The 16,091-nt window shown below is 40.7% G+C and overlaps 2 protein-coding genes across 2 annotated transcripts; one reads left to right on the top strand and one right to left on the bottom strand.

The window, feature by feature from the left end:
- Window positions 1–6: 6 nt before the first annotated feature.
- LOC130739719 (cytochrome b5) lies at window positions 7–2,287 on the bottom strand. The gene is made up of 3 exons (XM_057592100.1): window positions 2,071–2,287; window positions 563–629; window positions 7–443 (listed from the first exon to the last, which is right to left on the bottom strand). The coding sequence occupies exons 1-3, from the start codon at window positions 2,155–2,157 to the stop codon at window positions 217–219; spliced, it is 381 nt and encodes a 126-aa protein (XP_057448083.1). The 5' UTR covers window positions 2,158–2,287; the 3' UTR covers window positions 7–216.
- Window positions 2,288–3,759: 1,472 nt separating this feature from the next.
- On the top strand, window positions 3,760–6,790 carry LOC130737054 (PI-PLC X domain-containing protein At5g67130-like). The gene is made up of 8 exons (XM_057588824.1): window positions 3,760–3,840; window positions 4,148–4,270; window positions 4,383–4,520; window positions 4,605–4,703; window positions 5,100–5,406; window positions 5,670–5,893; window positions 5,979–6,072; window positions 6,416–6,790. The coding sequence occupies exons 1-8, from the start codon at window positions 3,760–3,762 to the stop codon at window positions 6,445–6,447; spliced, it is 1,098 nt and encodes a 365-aa protein (XP_057444807.1). The 3' UTR covers window positions 6,448–6,790.
- The last annotated feature ends 9,301 nt before the right edge of the window (window positions 6,791–16,091 follow it).

Genomic DNA, 16,091 nt, shown 5'->3' with positions numbered 1-16,091 from the left:
AAACCCTAATCAACAAAACCGCAAGAAACATGCTTGATCATCCATTCTTTGATCAGTACTTCAATGTAATGTGCAGCATAGAATCGATTACTATTTATGTTTTAAGATAAGCTAGTTTTCTTATAATTTCTATGCTTTCAGCAATACAAAATTTGCGACAATGCTTCAGTAGCAGTAGCAACAATGGAAAAGAATTGCCTTGTAAACTAATGTATTTTACTTCTTACGTAAGTATAAGAAACCAACAATCACTGAGATACCAACTAGGGCCATGGAAGCAGCCAAATATTGCTTTCTCAGCTGCATGAACTTTTCAGAAACAGGTTCCTTGGTGGAAAGTGGAGGTGGTGATGTGTCAAGCTCACCAATATAATACTCCGCCATAAGTTCTCTTGCAGTTTTGCTGTGGCCAGCATCTTCAAAATCATCTGTTGCATCTTTCCCTTCATAAAATACAAAGGTGTATTAACTTTTTGAATTCAGATATTGGATGGATTTTTCATGTTTGGTTATGTATTCCATCGTGAAAAAAATGTAGGAAGCTAAAGGATTAAGGATGTACCAGTTGCGGCAATGAGTACATCATCTCCACCAGGGTGATCATCCAAATATTGCGTCACATCGTATACCTGCATTGCCAAATGAAAACATGTGTATCTAATAGAGAAGCAAAGGAAGAGAGAGGCATAAAAGACATTGCTGGAATACATTTTTTGAAATTTGGGATCAAACACCTTAGAAGACAAGTTTGGAATAAAAAAAAAACAGAAGGTACTATAGGACTTGAGCCATCTTGGTCAACAGCCAGTGACCAGAAGAGAATTTAGCAAATCAGCCAGAAAAGATACAAAACAGAACAAGAGAATACAATGCAATGTGGACAGAAAACTGAGAAAAGTACAACCAAAACCAGCAAATGTTTCAGAATTCCTAATTTTAATATCTAGCCAAGCAAAAATTAAAACTAACCTACAATGTTTTCATAAAAAATAAAAAAAACTGGACTACAAGCACAAAATATTAACCAGATGTTATGCAGCACAGAACTCGTCACTAAATGGGCTGCAAAGCGCTTCCAAAGACTACTTCTAAATTAAATAACACACGTGATGGGACACCAATAGCTATAGGTAGAAAAAAATATCAACCTATCAGATAGATCAACTGCTTCCATAAAGGAAAGGAAATGTTATAACTTATAAAAAACTACTGAAGTGTAACAAGTGATTAGGGTGATTTGCAATGATACTATTGTTTATGTATTAATCATCGTTGAAACAAGATTTACGCCTTTCCTTTCCCTTCCCTCCCCTCCCCTCCAAAACTCAACTTACAAACACACCCTAAGAGGTGCAGTTGCAAACAGGTAGTCGGTAGTCATTCTGAAATCAAACTTTTCTATGCCAAGAATGACAAACATGTCAAGGGAATGACTAAGTTGCTGTCAATTAACCCCACGGTCTAGTAGCCTTATCAGTGCACAACCACGAATGCAAATTCTTTTTTTTTCCTATGCATCGTAGAATTTGAGTTAGGCCTGATTCTACCCAAAAGTTAGGTTAGCGATGAGGATTGATGTACCATTTATAAGGATTATTTAGTCATATCTCTATTCAATGTGAGACTTTCAACGATATAAGAAAACTTAGTTCAGCCAAAGCTTCTAATGTGTTGCTCTTGCTAATACCCATTCATGTACTCATTTGTTACATACTCACAGTGATCCACATTAAACAGTCCTACAGTGCCTTAAAATAGCTAGGTCAAATCCAGTCACAACATTAAACTGCAGTCCCTGAATAAAAGGAAAAGAAAATGGCAGCCAACAGCATCATCAAACAAGAAAATGAAAATCGAAAGCTAAAAATTGATCTTAAAGCAAAGGGCAAGCAATAATAAGAGAAAAGCAGAACAAAGCAAAATGGCATTACAATTACAATAGCAATTACCATAGGGTTTTTACACAGCACGCATGATAAACAGAACAGCAGCATAAAGCAAGAGATTGGAAATTAAGACCCAGATGGGAAATTTGAAGGAGAAACAAGTGATGGGTGGGAAAGTGGGTACCTTTCCATCGACAACGATCCAGCAATCATCTTTGGTGTTATGCAGAGATGCTTCTTGCATGGTGTAGAAATTGGAGATTGTTGGCATGTTGGTTTGTTGGTGGAGTTCCAAAGATGTTGGGAAGATGCAGGGAGAGGCAGAGATATTTGGATTGGTAGTGGTAGCTGGTGCTGTTGTGTAATTGTGTTGTGTGTTGTTGAACTTTGAATTCTTGGTACTTGGTCTTTGGGTTCATGGGTCAACAAGCTCTAGTGTAGTACTATTTACATGGGCTTCATTGCAAGAATTAGGGCCATCATGGATTTTGGCCAGAAACTTAAACACCAAATAAATTTAATTTTTTTCTAAAATATTCTTAAATAAAAAACATTTAGTTATATATTTTATTTACACACTTTTGCATTACCGGAATTTTAACAATTCTAGTTAGTTACTTTCAAATAAAGGTGGTAATGTGGGTCAACCCGAATCGACCGTCTTGATTTTGGAAGGAAAGATGATGGGTTGGGTTGGCTTATTTCAAAATATGGGTTGGAGACCTCACCCCGCCCCACATCGGTTGAGTTGGTGGGTTAATTATGAGAAAAAAAATTCGCCAAGAGAAGTGGAATCAGTAATGTAAAATAATAACTTATGAAATTTGAACTTGCAAAAGCATACACTTTTTTATGAATTACACTTTTAGAACTCGAATTTTCGGAAGCAAATGCTATTTACATTTCAGAATTTGAAATTCTAGAGCCAAAAAATTATTTTATGGAAATTAAACTTTCAGGAAAAAAATAAACTTTTAAAAGTTGAATTTCTGGAATATAATTTATTTTTTGCCGAAAATACCATTAATTTTCATCAACCATCTCTTTATTTTTTTACAACTTGGAAAATAACTTCATCAACCATTCAACCATGTCTAATTCTTGGCTTCATTTACGCTTTTAAATTACATTCTCTTTTATCTTCCTCTTTTTTTTTGGCTACATCGGAAAATAAACAAACACAAACAACTACAAAGCCGCAAAACAATCACCCATAATGAGGATCTCTAAGTCCAATGGCGGAGAATCAAGCACACAAAGGGGCACCGTAGGGGAAGAGGCTCCTTTCTTTGCTAACCAATCTGCCAGCTTATTACAATCACGCGAGACTCGAATCAGGGAGACTGACCACTGCCTGCTAATAAGCTCATGAATGTCATCCAGGATAGGTAGGCACATCCTACTCTCTTCATCCTCCAAAGACTTCAATAAGTCAGCACAATCAACATTGCATATGACATCTCTGAAGCCCCAATCCCAAACCAACTGCAAGCCAAGCTTTAAGGCCCAAGCTTCAGCCAAAAAAAAAATTGCATTCTCTTTAAAGAACTTCAAAGATTCCGAAGTAAGAACGTTACGCTTTCACAGTTCACACATCTATAAGCACAAACGAATGTTATATTGTCCTACTTGGCTTTGACCTCTCAAGCTTGATTGGAGTAACGTTTCCTTCAATTTGTGCTCTTAATTACTGTTTTATTGATACTAAAACGCTAGCACCTCAAGAGACGGGTCTTTAATTCTTCAGCTACCCTGAAGTAGAGATCTCTTTGGTTGGATCATGATTGCTATATGATTCTATTGCAAGTAAATGCATTTTGATTTCATATTTAAACTTCACAAATCATAAAACTCATCATATTCAGCTCTTTCCATGGGTGTGCCCCTAGTTATTCTCTCAATCTTCCTTAGTATTGTAGCTGCAGCAATTGAGTCTCCTAATGGGAGTCTCCAGGTGTGTTACTTACTCTAAGAACTTCTCCATGTGTTTGATCAATGACCCTCGTATAGTTAGTATAGCAAATTAGTTTCATTGTGGTGTATGTGCATTTTGTTTCTCAGTTCTCTTGAGAGTGATATTTAAACCCTTCAATCTTCAATCTTCAATCATATTGGATCTATTCTTGTTTGAAAATCAATGCACCAGTGCAAATAGACGTTAGTGGTTACTTAGCTGGCAAAACTATTTTTATGTATGAAAGTTCATTTTACACTCGACTGGTATCCAAACAATAGTTATGACAAGTTGTTCATTTTGGTAGCTCTGGGAGAAGTGTTCGTCCAATGAAGAATGTGCAGCAGGACTATTTTGTAGCTCTTGCCTTCTTGAATTTCAAGGGTCAAGATGTGTGAGATCATCAACCACAAACCCATTCAAGCTTTTGGTATCAACAATTTTTTTTTTATAGCTTAAATAAAAGAAAGATGCAATATTTATAAATTTTAGGTGTATTTTTTAATTTTATTTTGAAGTACTAACAAATTTCTATTGCACAGAATGGTTCTTTGCCGTTCAACAAATATGCATATCTGACTACTCATAATTCTTTTGCAATGAGAAATGGACCAACCCCTGATGGGGCTCCTCTTGTTACCTTCACAAATCAAGAAGACAGTATCTCTCAGCAATTACAGGTTAGATCACTGAGACATTGATTTTTTTCATTGTTGAACTTGATAAGCTTGATGGCTACAATTCTATTAATCCTCGTTATGCAGAATGGTGTTCGAGCACTTATGCTGGATACCTATGACTACAAAGGAGAAGTATGGTTGTGTCATTCATTTAAAGGGAAGTGTCATGAGTACACTGCATTTGTAAGTGATTCATAAAAGCTTTTCATCAACATGCAAAAACTTAGATTTAACCACCAAGCGCATAAATAAAAATGGCGTGAGGTTGTTATAGCTTAAGCATATGTATGGGATTCGAGTTCATAAGAGTACATGTTAATCCAGCCGTGTTAAATACTTGGTATGAAGCATATTTCCGCCCATATTCATCATGCCTGGCTCAAACAAGGTGGTTTAAACAAAACAAAACAAACAACTAGGATTTACAAGTAACTAGGACCACTGATTGAAAATTATCAGGGGCTTCTATGGAAGGAGTTTTAGTATTACATGCACAAAAAAAGTTAAATACTACATATGGTTAGGGGAGTAAAAGCTTATCCTTCTTTTTTCTTTTCCTTTTCCATTTTTTAAAAATAGGAACCTGCCATAAATGCTTTCAAGGATGTGGAAACTTTCCTATCAGCAAATCCATCAGAAATTGTGACACTAATATTAGAAGACTATGTTGAAGCACCAAATGGATTGAGCAGGGTATTCAAAGCTTCTGGATTAATGAAATACTGGTTTCCTGTCTCAAGCATGCCTCAAGATGGCCAAGATTGGCCCTTGGTGAAAGACATGGTTGCTAAAAACTACAGGCTAATTGTCTTTGGCTCAAAGAAGCACAAGGAACAAGAAAGCGAAAGAATAGCATACCAGTGGAACTACATGGTCGAAAATCAGTGTGAGCACCATTTACATGCATATTAACCATTCCATTTAGTGTCTCATTCTCTTACACACCAATGAGAGTTTGTCATGGAAGATTAGAAGACATAAGTGAAGTGGTTACAAATTTGTATGAGTACCCTTTTTGTCGATATGTCGAATTTTATCGGTGGGACATACAAATTAGACACAAGTTGGAACAGAAGATTTTGATCATACATACCATGTCCCAAGATTTTTTCTAAGTTTTTGGAATTAATGTTGACATTATGAGTGCAGATGGGAAAGATGGAATGGATGAGGGAAATTGCCCCAAACGTGCAGAGTCATCTGCACTCAGTGACAGAAGCAAATCATTGGTTTTAGTAAACCATTTTAGAACAATTCCAATCAAGCAAGCCACATGTAAAGATAATTCAGAAGATCTCATAAACATGCTTTCTACTTGTTATGGTGAAGCTGGTAATCGCTGGGCTAATTTTGTTGCTGTTGATTATTACAAGGTAAGAAAGTTATGCAGTTCTTAATTATTGTAGGTTTTCTTCTTACTTATGTTTGACATGTACTTTCATTTGACCACTGATGCAGAGAAGCGATGGAGGAGGGTCATTTGAAGCTGTAGATATGTTAAATGGGAAATTGTTGTGTGGATGTGAGGATGTGCATGCCTGTGTGGTTACTGGTGAGGTTATTTTCTTTGTTGGTTCAATGCATGGCCCTATTTCATGGCCGTTAGTGCTCGCTTTGGAATAAAAACTAAACGAAACTCTTTTTATGAATTGGGATTCTGTTCACCTAACTGGTCTCCAAACAGATACTAATTCATGTATCAACTTTGAAATAGTGTCCCCTGAATGTCTGACATGTTTCCAAGTATAATGTTCATTTTTGTTTTGTATATTGCTTAAATATTTTGCTGTGAAAACAGCTGAGATTTGGAGATCTGCATTTAAGTTTACATCTTGTTCATGTAGACCTGATGTACATAATTGTCTGTAGTAATTTTATGCTTGTGTTTTCTGCAGCTGGATCATCATGTACAAGAGAAAGTAAATAGTGCTATTACCTGAAAAGGGAGAATGCTGGAGATGCCAAGCAGAAATCACTTAACTTTTTGTTCAACTAATCCAAAAATGCTGGACTCTTTACTTGAAATATTTTTAGAAGAGACGTGAGTCTAGTCTACCGTCTCCTATAATTTTGGCTCACCGTGACTTTCCACCGTATATTAAAACATGCACAAAGTTTTGCTATGCAAAAAAGATATCAGCTTCTTTGAGAATCTATTCTTTAATAAGTAGGATCACTTGAAACTTACATATCCATAATAGACATATATGACTCAGAATTCATATGTGAAGTTTTAATACGGCACACGTCAGCTATTTTTTGACACATTACAATAGCTGATAGAAGGACAAAAATTGTGAAAACAGAAAGACAGATTTGTAAAGAAGTTGACACATTTGGAATCTGTTTTGTATAGACATATAAATGCTTTTGAGAGGAACAAACTGACACAAGTGAACTTTCAGGATCAAAGTGTGTATTAACCCTTTCAAGATTATTTTGATAATCCATTTGTGCAAACAACTGATTAATAATCCTTTTTATTAATAATTATGTAGGTAGATATCATCTTTATGATGAATGCATATGCTAGAGACATTCTGATGACGTTTAGTGTTATTTTTGGTGGAAATGTGCAGTCAGTAGGTTAACTTTCACATTTCATATATACTCATCCAAAATTGGAAAAACGTATGCTACTTTTGTGGGATTCTAGGATACACCAGTAAATAAGTGGTATAGTATTTAGTTTTCTATTTAGCTAGAATGATAGTTGCTGATTAGCTGGGAATTGTAGATAAAACTATTTATATCACTAATATCATCTGCTGGTAGTTTTCTGCTAGTGAATGTAATGAATGATATTAAACTATTTCTTCACTCCTCCCAAGTGATGTTTCAGTCATTATAATAGATCAAGAAAGTTTTTCATATCCACTGACTTTGACAAAAAAATCTTGTCTGAGTTGAGTTAATAAGGCTCAAAGATGCTTCTATATAGTACCAATTTCTTTTATTCAATTTTGTCAATTTTGAATTTAACTAATTGGATGGGACGATTTATGATTTTTTAAATCTAATCAAACGATGTTTTAATCTAAAAAGAATAACATTGCCATTAAATAAGGACACCAATAATTTGGAGATCTTATCAATCTTGTTTGTTTGAGGAAATGTAGCAAAAACACAGTTTAGCTTCGTGCTTCATGATTGATTACTGTGGTGATCTGAGGCATTACAGCACTAAAACAAAAAACCCTGTTTTGTTCATAAATCTTGAGAGAGATTTTAGAAAGTTTTTTTTTTTGAAAGTAGAAAATTTTGCAACATTGTGTGTAATATAAAAATTTCCAAAATGAGTCAGTAAAATTTTAAGTGCTTAAAATTAAGTTTCTGTTTAAACCCCTAGGTTAAAAGTTTGATATTTAGGCGCACGCACTTTTGTGGAGACTTTTGACCTTCACCGCACCTGGTCGGAATTGTGGTAGCAATTTGTTAAACATGTAAAGAAAAAAAGAAGGTAGTTTCTGGACTGGGCGGGATATAAGTATCCCTTATTCCCGCCCAAATCGAGCATTTAGATGAACGAAAGCAGCCATGGCGGGGTTTATGGAACAACGTCGAAGCCCGCCCTTCTTCTGGATGGGTCCACACGCCAGCTGGAAGATTCCTTTAGTTTTGTCTTATATGTATAGAGGCTTGGGCCCCGGTTGTCAGGCCCAAGTACAGTGACAGTCCACGTTATGATCATTCCCTCTATAAAAGGAGAGGTCAACCCCTTGTAAAAAGTACCTTTCGAACATTTAATGAGAATATTCCTTTTGTGATATTTTTAGTACTCTGCTAGGGTTTACTTTCTGTCAGTTTCCGACGTCAGATCTCCCTAGTACGGAACATTGGCGCCGTCTGTGGGTCTTACTTCGATCTACTACTTGACATAGAATGTGCGTTTTAAGATCCATGGAAACTCGTTCGTGTGGTGTGGGCCGCCGCGATCATCGCCGGAGGGGTGGTCGTCACGGCGGCCGCGGCTGTGGACGGTACAACAACCGCGAAGTACCTCAAGAGCCGGAGCAGGAGGCTTCTTCGGCGGGGGTTCACTCGGTGGCGCAGTCACCGGTCTCGTTGGTGAATGCAGCTCCAGGAAGACCTTCAGATCTGATAGCTAGATCAGATCCAGGAGTCAGGCGACGATCAGCACCGCCTGAATATGTAAATCTGGATGACCTCAAAACCAGCGTTCCGAGAAAAGCGCCAGAGGTGGTGACGGGAATCACTCCGGCGGCCTTGCAACAAATGTTGGACACTTTGCAAAAAGTACAAAGCCAGAACGAGCAGTTGCAAGCCTAGGTGCAATACTTAACTCAGCGACAAGACTATAAGCAAGAACAACGGCTCGAGGCCGAAGACGTTGTTGAATTCCAGCCTTTTGTTCCCGCCATCACACGGGTGGGCATACCAAAGCATCTGCAAACGATGGCGTTGGACGCCTTTTCAGGCGACTCAGACCCCATGGAACACTTGCGTTATTTTAACACGAAAATGGTTATTGGAGGAGCAACAGATGAGGTGAAGTGTAGGTTGTTACCATCAACATTCAAGGGGATGGCGATGCAATGGTTCATCCGTCAACCGCCCTTCTCCATTGACAATTTTACTGATTTGTCCACAAAGTTCTTAACTCAATTCTCCGCCAATAAAACTACCAAGGCAACCATGTTTGATCTTATCAGCATACATCAACAGCCAGGGGAGAAGCTCAAGAACTACATGGCGCGATTTAGTAAAATGGCGGTTCAACTGGAGGAGGGCAATCCGGATGTTTGCCTTGCGTCTTTCAAAAATGGTCTTCGGGCGGGTGATTTGAATCGGGACTTGACGAGGCGACCAGCAAAAGACATGATGGACCTTCGTGCTCGTGTTCAGGAATTCATATTAATTGAGCAGGATGATCAGAAAAAACAAGAAAGAGAGGAAGGACGCAAGCAAGCCCATTCCGGCGGGGTTTCGCAGGATAAACCTAAGGCGGGGAAGGAAACCAAGGTAGCACAAACCCCCCGTGTACCAAGACCGGGACCATATCAAAACTCCAAACCAGGATTTCAAAATACATGGCACCGCAATTCTCAAGGTCCCGCTGCAGCCACAACTGGTCAGCATGGTACTACGCCAGCTCCAGTTCCACTTACAAAGTTAAATGCGCCCTTAAGCACCATTTTAAGGGCCGTTGGGCAAACAAATGTTGTGCAGTACCCGCCACCACCGCGGCGACCGCCAGCTAATGTAGATACCAATAGGTGGTGCGAGTACCACAAAGCGTTGGGGCATACGACGGATAATTGTTGGAATTTGAGGCGGGAAATTGATCGTTTGATTAAGACTGGTCATCTGGCAAACTTCGTTAAAGACACAGCGACGCCAGAAGTCGCTAGGATCACCCAAGGAGACAAAGGCAAAGGCAAGGAGATAGTGGAAGAGTTGGGCGATCGTGTTGGGGAATGTTCATCTATTGCAGGAGGATTTGGCGGGGGTGCAATTTCAAGTAAGGCTAGAAAACGCTATGTGGCGGCAGTACACTCAGTACATGAGGCAAGCGAAAGCGAGTGTTGGGTGAATCACTCCCCTATCATATTTACCCCTCAGGATTTTGCGCACGTGATTCCCCATGACAACGATCCAATTGTGGTAACAATCAGGGTTAACAATTATGTCACGAAGAAAGTATTTTTAGACCAGGGGTCTTCGGCGGATATCATTTATGGAGATGCCTTTGATCGCCTGGGGCTAAAAGAGTCAGACTTGAGGCCGTATAAAGGAACCTTGGTAGGGTTTACAGGGGACCGTGTCACTGTTCGAGGATATGTGGAAATACCAACTGCTTTTGGCGAAGGAGAGTTTGTAAAGAAATTTCAAGTGAAGTACTTAGTCCTGGCGTGCAGAGCCAACTACAATGTACTCTTGGGACGAGACACCCTCAACAAGCTATGTGCGGTCGTTTCAACAGCTCATTTGACTGTTAAATATCCAGCCTGCAATGGAAAGGTTGGGGTATTACATGTGGACCAAAATGCAGCAAGAGAATGTTATCTAAGAAGTGTGGCGCTTTATGGGCGTAAGGCCGCCAAAGAAAGTCACAGAATCACAGAAATCTTTCCGCAAGAGGGATTCAGTTTGGATCCAAGAGACGATGCTGATGATTTCCGCCCACAACCTCTGGAAGAAACCAAGCAAGTGCAAATTAAGGATAAAATTTTAAAGATTGGCAGCAGTTTGACAAAGGAACAAGAGGAAAGGTTGATCACGCTGCTAGGTGATAATTTGGATCTCTTTGCATGGACCATCAATGATGTACCAGGGATTGACCCCAATGTGATCACTCACAAATTGGCTATTCGACCAGGGGCGACCCCAGTCATCCAGCCAAGGCGGAGAATGAGTGATGAAAAGAATAAGGCAGTACAATTAGAGACTGAGAAACTAATCAAGGCCCGCTTCATCCGTGAGGTGCAGTACCCGACATGGCTCGCCAATGTTGTGATGGTCAAAAAATCCAATGGGAAGTGGCGAATGTGCACGGACTACACAAGCTTGAACAAAGTGTGTCCTAAAGATTCATATCCACTTCCCAATGTTGATAAGCTTGTGGATGGAGCGTCGGGGAATGAACTTTTAAGTCTCATGGATGCTTACTCGGGCTACAATCAAATCATGATGCATCCATCGGATGAAGAAAGTACAGCATTTATGACCAATCAGGCGAATTATTGTTACAAGACAATGCCTTTTGGATTGAAGAATGCAGGAGCTACGTACCAACGGCTCATGGATAAAATCTTTTCAAAACAAGTGGGCAGGAATATGAAGGTGTATGTGGACGACATGATCGTAAAGTCCGCCAGGGCTAGTGATCATGGCGGCGATCTTAAGGAAGCGTTTACTCAATTAAGAACATATCAAATGAAGTTGAATCCTGAGAAGTGTTCTTTTGGGATCCAGGGAGGAAAGTTCTTGGGATTCATGTTGACATCGAGAGGAATAGAAGTGAATCCTGATAAGGGAAGGGCGATCTTCGAGATGAAAAGCCCAACAAGTGTCAAAGAAGTTCAGCGTTTGACAGGACGAATGGCCGCCTTGTCACGTTTCTTGCCAATGGCGGGTGACAAAGCGGCCCCATTCTTCACATGCTTAAAAAAGAATTCAAAGTTTCAGTGGACAGAGGAATGCGAACAAGCTTTTACCAAATTAAAGGAATCATTGGCCACATTGCCAGTACTTTCCAAGCCAACACCAGGCTTTCCATTAGTGCTCTATCTAGCAGTTACTGACAAGGCGGTGAGTACAGTGTTGCTCCAGGAAGAGGGAAAAAAGCAGAAAGTTATATATTTCGTGAGCCATACTTTACAGGGGGCAGAGTTGCGGTACCAAAAAATTGAAAAGGCTGCATTGGCGATTATGAAAACTGCGAGGCGCCTTAGGCCTTATTTCCAAAGTTTCCAAGTCAAAGTTAAAACTGATGTCCCCTTAAGACAAGTACTTCAGAAGCCTGATTTATCGGGGCGATTGGTTAGCTGGTCAGTGGAATTGTCAGAATATGATATACAATATGAGCCAAGGGGCCAAGTCACAGTTCAAAGTTTGATCGACTTCGTGGCGGAATTAACACCCACGGAAGGCGAGAAGACTCGAGGAGAATGGGTCCTATCTGTGGATGGATCCTCTAATAAGACTGGAAGTGGGGCTGGGATAACAATTGAAAGTCCAGACAAAATGATCATTGAACAGTCTCTAAAGTTCGAGTTCAAGGCGAGCAACAATCAATCTGAGTATGAGGCTTTGATCGCCGGCTTAAGGCTAGCCATTGAGCTGGGGGTCCAAAAGTTATTTATCAAGGGAGATTCGCAGTTAGTGGTTAAACAGGTGAAAGGCGAGTACCAAGTAAAGGATCCGCAACTTTCCAAATACTTGGAAGTGGTACACAGATTGATGATGGAGGTCAAAGAAATTAAGATAGAACATGTCCCGAGGGGCCAAAATGAGAGGGCAGATGTGTTAGCAAAATTGGCGAGCACAGGGAGATTGGGCAATTACCAAACAGTCATTCAGGAAACCCTGCCTCGCCCGAGCATTGATTTGGTAGAAATAAAGTTGAAAGCAGTCAAGTCAGTAATTGAAGGCGAGCCTTCTTGGATGGAGTCAATCAAGATCTTCCTAGAAAACCCTCCAAAGGATGACGATGTGATCACAAGAGCGAAACGAAGGGAAGCCAGTTTTTACACAGTGGTGGATGGTGAGTTGTATCGGCGGGGAATTATGTCCCCTATGCTCAAATGCGTTGACACCAAGAACGCCCATGGAATAATGGCGGAAGTCCATGAAGGTGTTTGTTCAAGCCATATAGGCGGGAAATCCTTGGCGGTGAAAATTGTGAGAGCTGGATTTTATTGGCCGACAATGAAGAAGGACTGTCTTGAGTATGTTAAGAAATGTGAAAAATGCCAAGTCTTCTCTGACTTGCACAAGGCTCCGCCAGAAGAGTTAACAACCATGATGGCGCCTTGGCCATTTGCTATGTGGGGGGTTGACATTTTGGGACCATTCCCAGTAGCGAAGGCACAAATGAAGTATATCATCGTGGCGGTTGATTACTTCACTAAATGGATAGAAGCCGAGGCGGTGGCAACTATCACGGCCGCCAAGGTCAGGAGTTTCTTGTGGCGAAGGATTGTTTGTAGATTTGGGGTCCCCAGGACGTTAGTAATGGATAATGGAACACAATTCACAAGTAATGTTACCCGGGAATTTTGTACAGAAATGGGAATCGAGATGCGATTTGCCTCTGTAGAACATCCACAAACCAATGGGCAGGCTGAATCGGCTAACAAGGTTATCCTGAAAGGTTTAAAGAAGAAACTGGATGAAGCAAAAGGGCTTTGGGCGGAGGAACTACCAGGCGTTCTTTGGGCATACAACACCACTGAACCGTCAAGCACAAAGGAAACCCCGTATCGTTTAACTTATGGGACTGACGCCATGCTCCCAGTTGAAATTGAAAACCAAAATTGGCGAGTGGTTCGGTTTAATGAGAATGACAACGGGGAAAATTTAATAGCAAATCTAATCATGCTGCCCGAGGAACAACGTGAGGCTCACATAAGGAATGAGGCGGGAAAAGTGAAGGTTGCAAGAAAATTCTCAACGAAAGTAGTGCCTAGAAAAATGAGGGTAGGAGACTTAGTGCTCCGAAAAAATACAATACCCGATAAACACAACAAACTTTCACCCAACTGGGGCGGGCCTTACAGGATTATAGGCGATGTTGGAGGAGGAGCTTATAAGTTGGAACAACTAAATGGTCAAAAGGTTCCACGAACATGGAACGCCTCTCATCTAAAGCAGTATTTTAGTTAATAGAAACAACCAAAGGTGAATGAAGCCGCACTCTTTTTTCCTTTCTTTGGAGAGGTTTTTAATGAGGCGGCATGTAAAAAGAATGGGACAATTGTTCTCATGTGAAAGAAAATTAATGAAAAGGTTATTTCAACAGAATCGCCTGTATTTTTTAATTCAATATAATTTATATTACGAGTTCATGCAATGCAAATCGTATCAAAGTATGCAATACTGCGAGTAAACCTTTCGGAATAAGAAAGTGTCGCCATCAAATGTTAAAAGCCTTGGCAATTCTAGTGGCCACTAGAAACCAAGCCTCGTCGAAAAATCGGCTAAGGTATGCAAACCAAAGTAACAACAAAAGTTGGTAACAACTCAAGGTAACAACGAATGAACTTAAAATGATATCCATTGAAAGTAAGGAAAAGGGGGCGACGCCCATACATGATTTGGAATGATGATAAAAGACAGGGCAATGCCCAAAGCAAAATTTTAACTTCATGAAATAAAAGAAGAAATTCAAGCCAGGTTCTCATTGTTGGCGTTGTTGCCCTGGCTTGTCCCAGCTTGAGGGTCTTCCTTCTCGTGATCCTCATTCTTGTGCTGCTCATTCCCATCCTCGCCATCTTCTTCAGGCTCACTTTCATCATCGAATTGGGGAAGGAGGTCGAGGCTAATGTCATCATCACCAACTACTTGACCATCCTTGATCTCCTTCAGCCACCCAATACGGGAAAGATCAAAGCCCGGCTCAACCACACTAATCTGCTCTTTGGCCGCCAGAAAGCCTTGAGCAAACTGGAGAGAAGCACGCCCCAAGATGGAAGCATTTAGGCGTTCGTACTTCTTTTCCAGTTTTTGGCACTTGGCCTGAACAGCAGTGTGTTTGTCGTTGATAGTTTCTTTCAGAGATTTGGTCTTTTGAAGAAGCAAGTCAGAAGCCGCCAAGTCATCAGTTAACTTAGCACACCTCTCCTCAGCAGCCTTCAGGTTTTTGTTGGCGGTCTCAGCATCGGCTTTTGCTCGCTCATAGGCAGTCTTATAATCAGCCGCCTTCTTTTCATAACGGTTCTTGGTTGCTATCAACTCCTTCACGCACTGAGCCATTCCCGCCACAGTACTGGCGGCAGAGAGCGCATGATGGATCGCCACAGAAGCAATGTTGGGGGGGCCTTGACCGGAAACATCCTTGTGAATCCGGTTGTCAAAGGTACGATTCATAAAATCCAATCCGTTGAAGCAAGGATCAGATAGGCTCAGCAAAGGGGGAAGAGCCTCGCCACCAATAGCTGAGCTAGGGCCAGCTTGGATGAATGGAGTTGACGGGCGGTTGATCAGTGCGCCTGAATCCGGTTGAGGTGGCGGGACATTGTCATGCCCCTTCTTTTTCTCAGTCGGACGACCTTTTGGATCAAGAGTTGATTGGTGAAGAGGTTTACCACCAGCAGCGCCCGAAGTTTTTTGGCGCTTTGGGTCCCTGACGTTATCAGAGCCCGAAGTACCTTCATTCTTTTTCTTTTGCTCAGTCTCGGCGACCCTTTTCTTCGCCGCCGCAGCAGACTGGGCGAGGTATTCCTTCATCTTGATGGGGTTGGCATCAACCTTGCTTTTTCCCATCGTGGCTGCATGGAAAACATCAATTAGGCGAGGTACATGAACAAAAAGAAAAACAAGTTGTGCAAAAATTATAAACTTACTAAAAAATTGATTTAAAGTGCCGGATTTCGACGCTTCAATCAAGTCATGACCAGAGATTACTGGTAATGTGCGGAGGTAATCGGCGATGGCCTGCTCGGACTCATCCAAGGCGTCGTATGAAACGGATATTTTTCGGCGAGGGTTTTTTATCCAGTAAAAGGGGAAGAGAGGGTTATTATCGGAATCCCGAAATAAGTTATTCATTTCAGGTGACTCCATAACTTTAAAGTATTTTTTCTGCCACACTTTGTAATGGCTTTTAAGGGCGGTGAATCGGCTCATGTTCTTGCGAGCCAAAAGGGGAACCCACTTGACAGATGTAGGTTTTGTGGTGACTGTCTTATAGAAAAGGAAAAACAAGGGATAGGTGGGAGTGCAACTCAAATGTTCACAGAGAATTTCAAAGCAGCGAATGAAACCCCAGGCGTTGGGCTGGAGTTGACAAGGCGCCACGGTCAAAAAGGTAAGAACGTGGCATATAAAAGGCGAGAAAGGGAGTTTGATATTCAAATCCAAGAAGAAATAGCCATAAACAAAAAAGAA

The sequence above is a fragment of the Lotus japonicus genome, chromosome 2 (assembly GCF_012489685.1).
Source record: "Lotus japonicus ecotype B-129 chromosome 2, LjGifu_v1.2".
Lineage (NCBI taxonomy): Eukaryota > Viridiplantae > Streptophyta > Magnoliopsida > Fabales > Fabaceae > Lotus > Lotus japonicus.
This window is presented reverse-complemented; position numbering and strand designations above follow the sequence as displayed.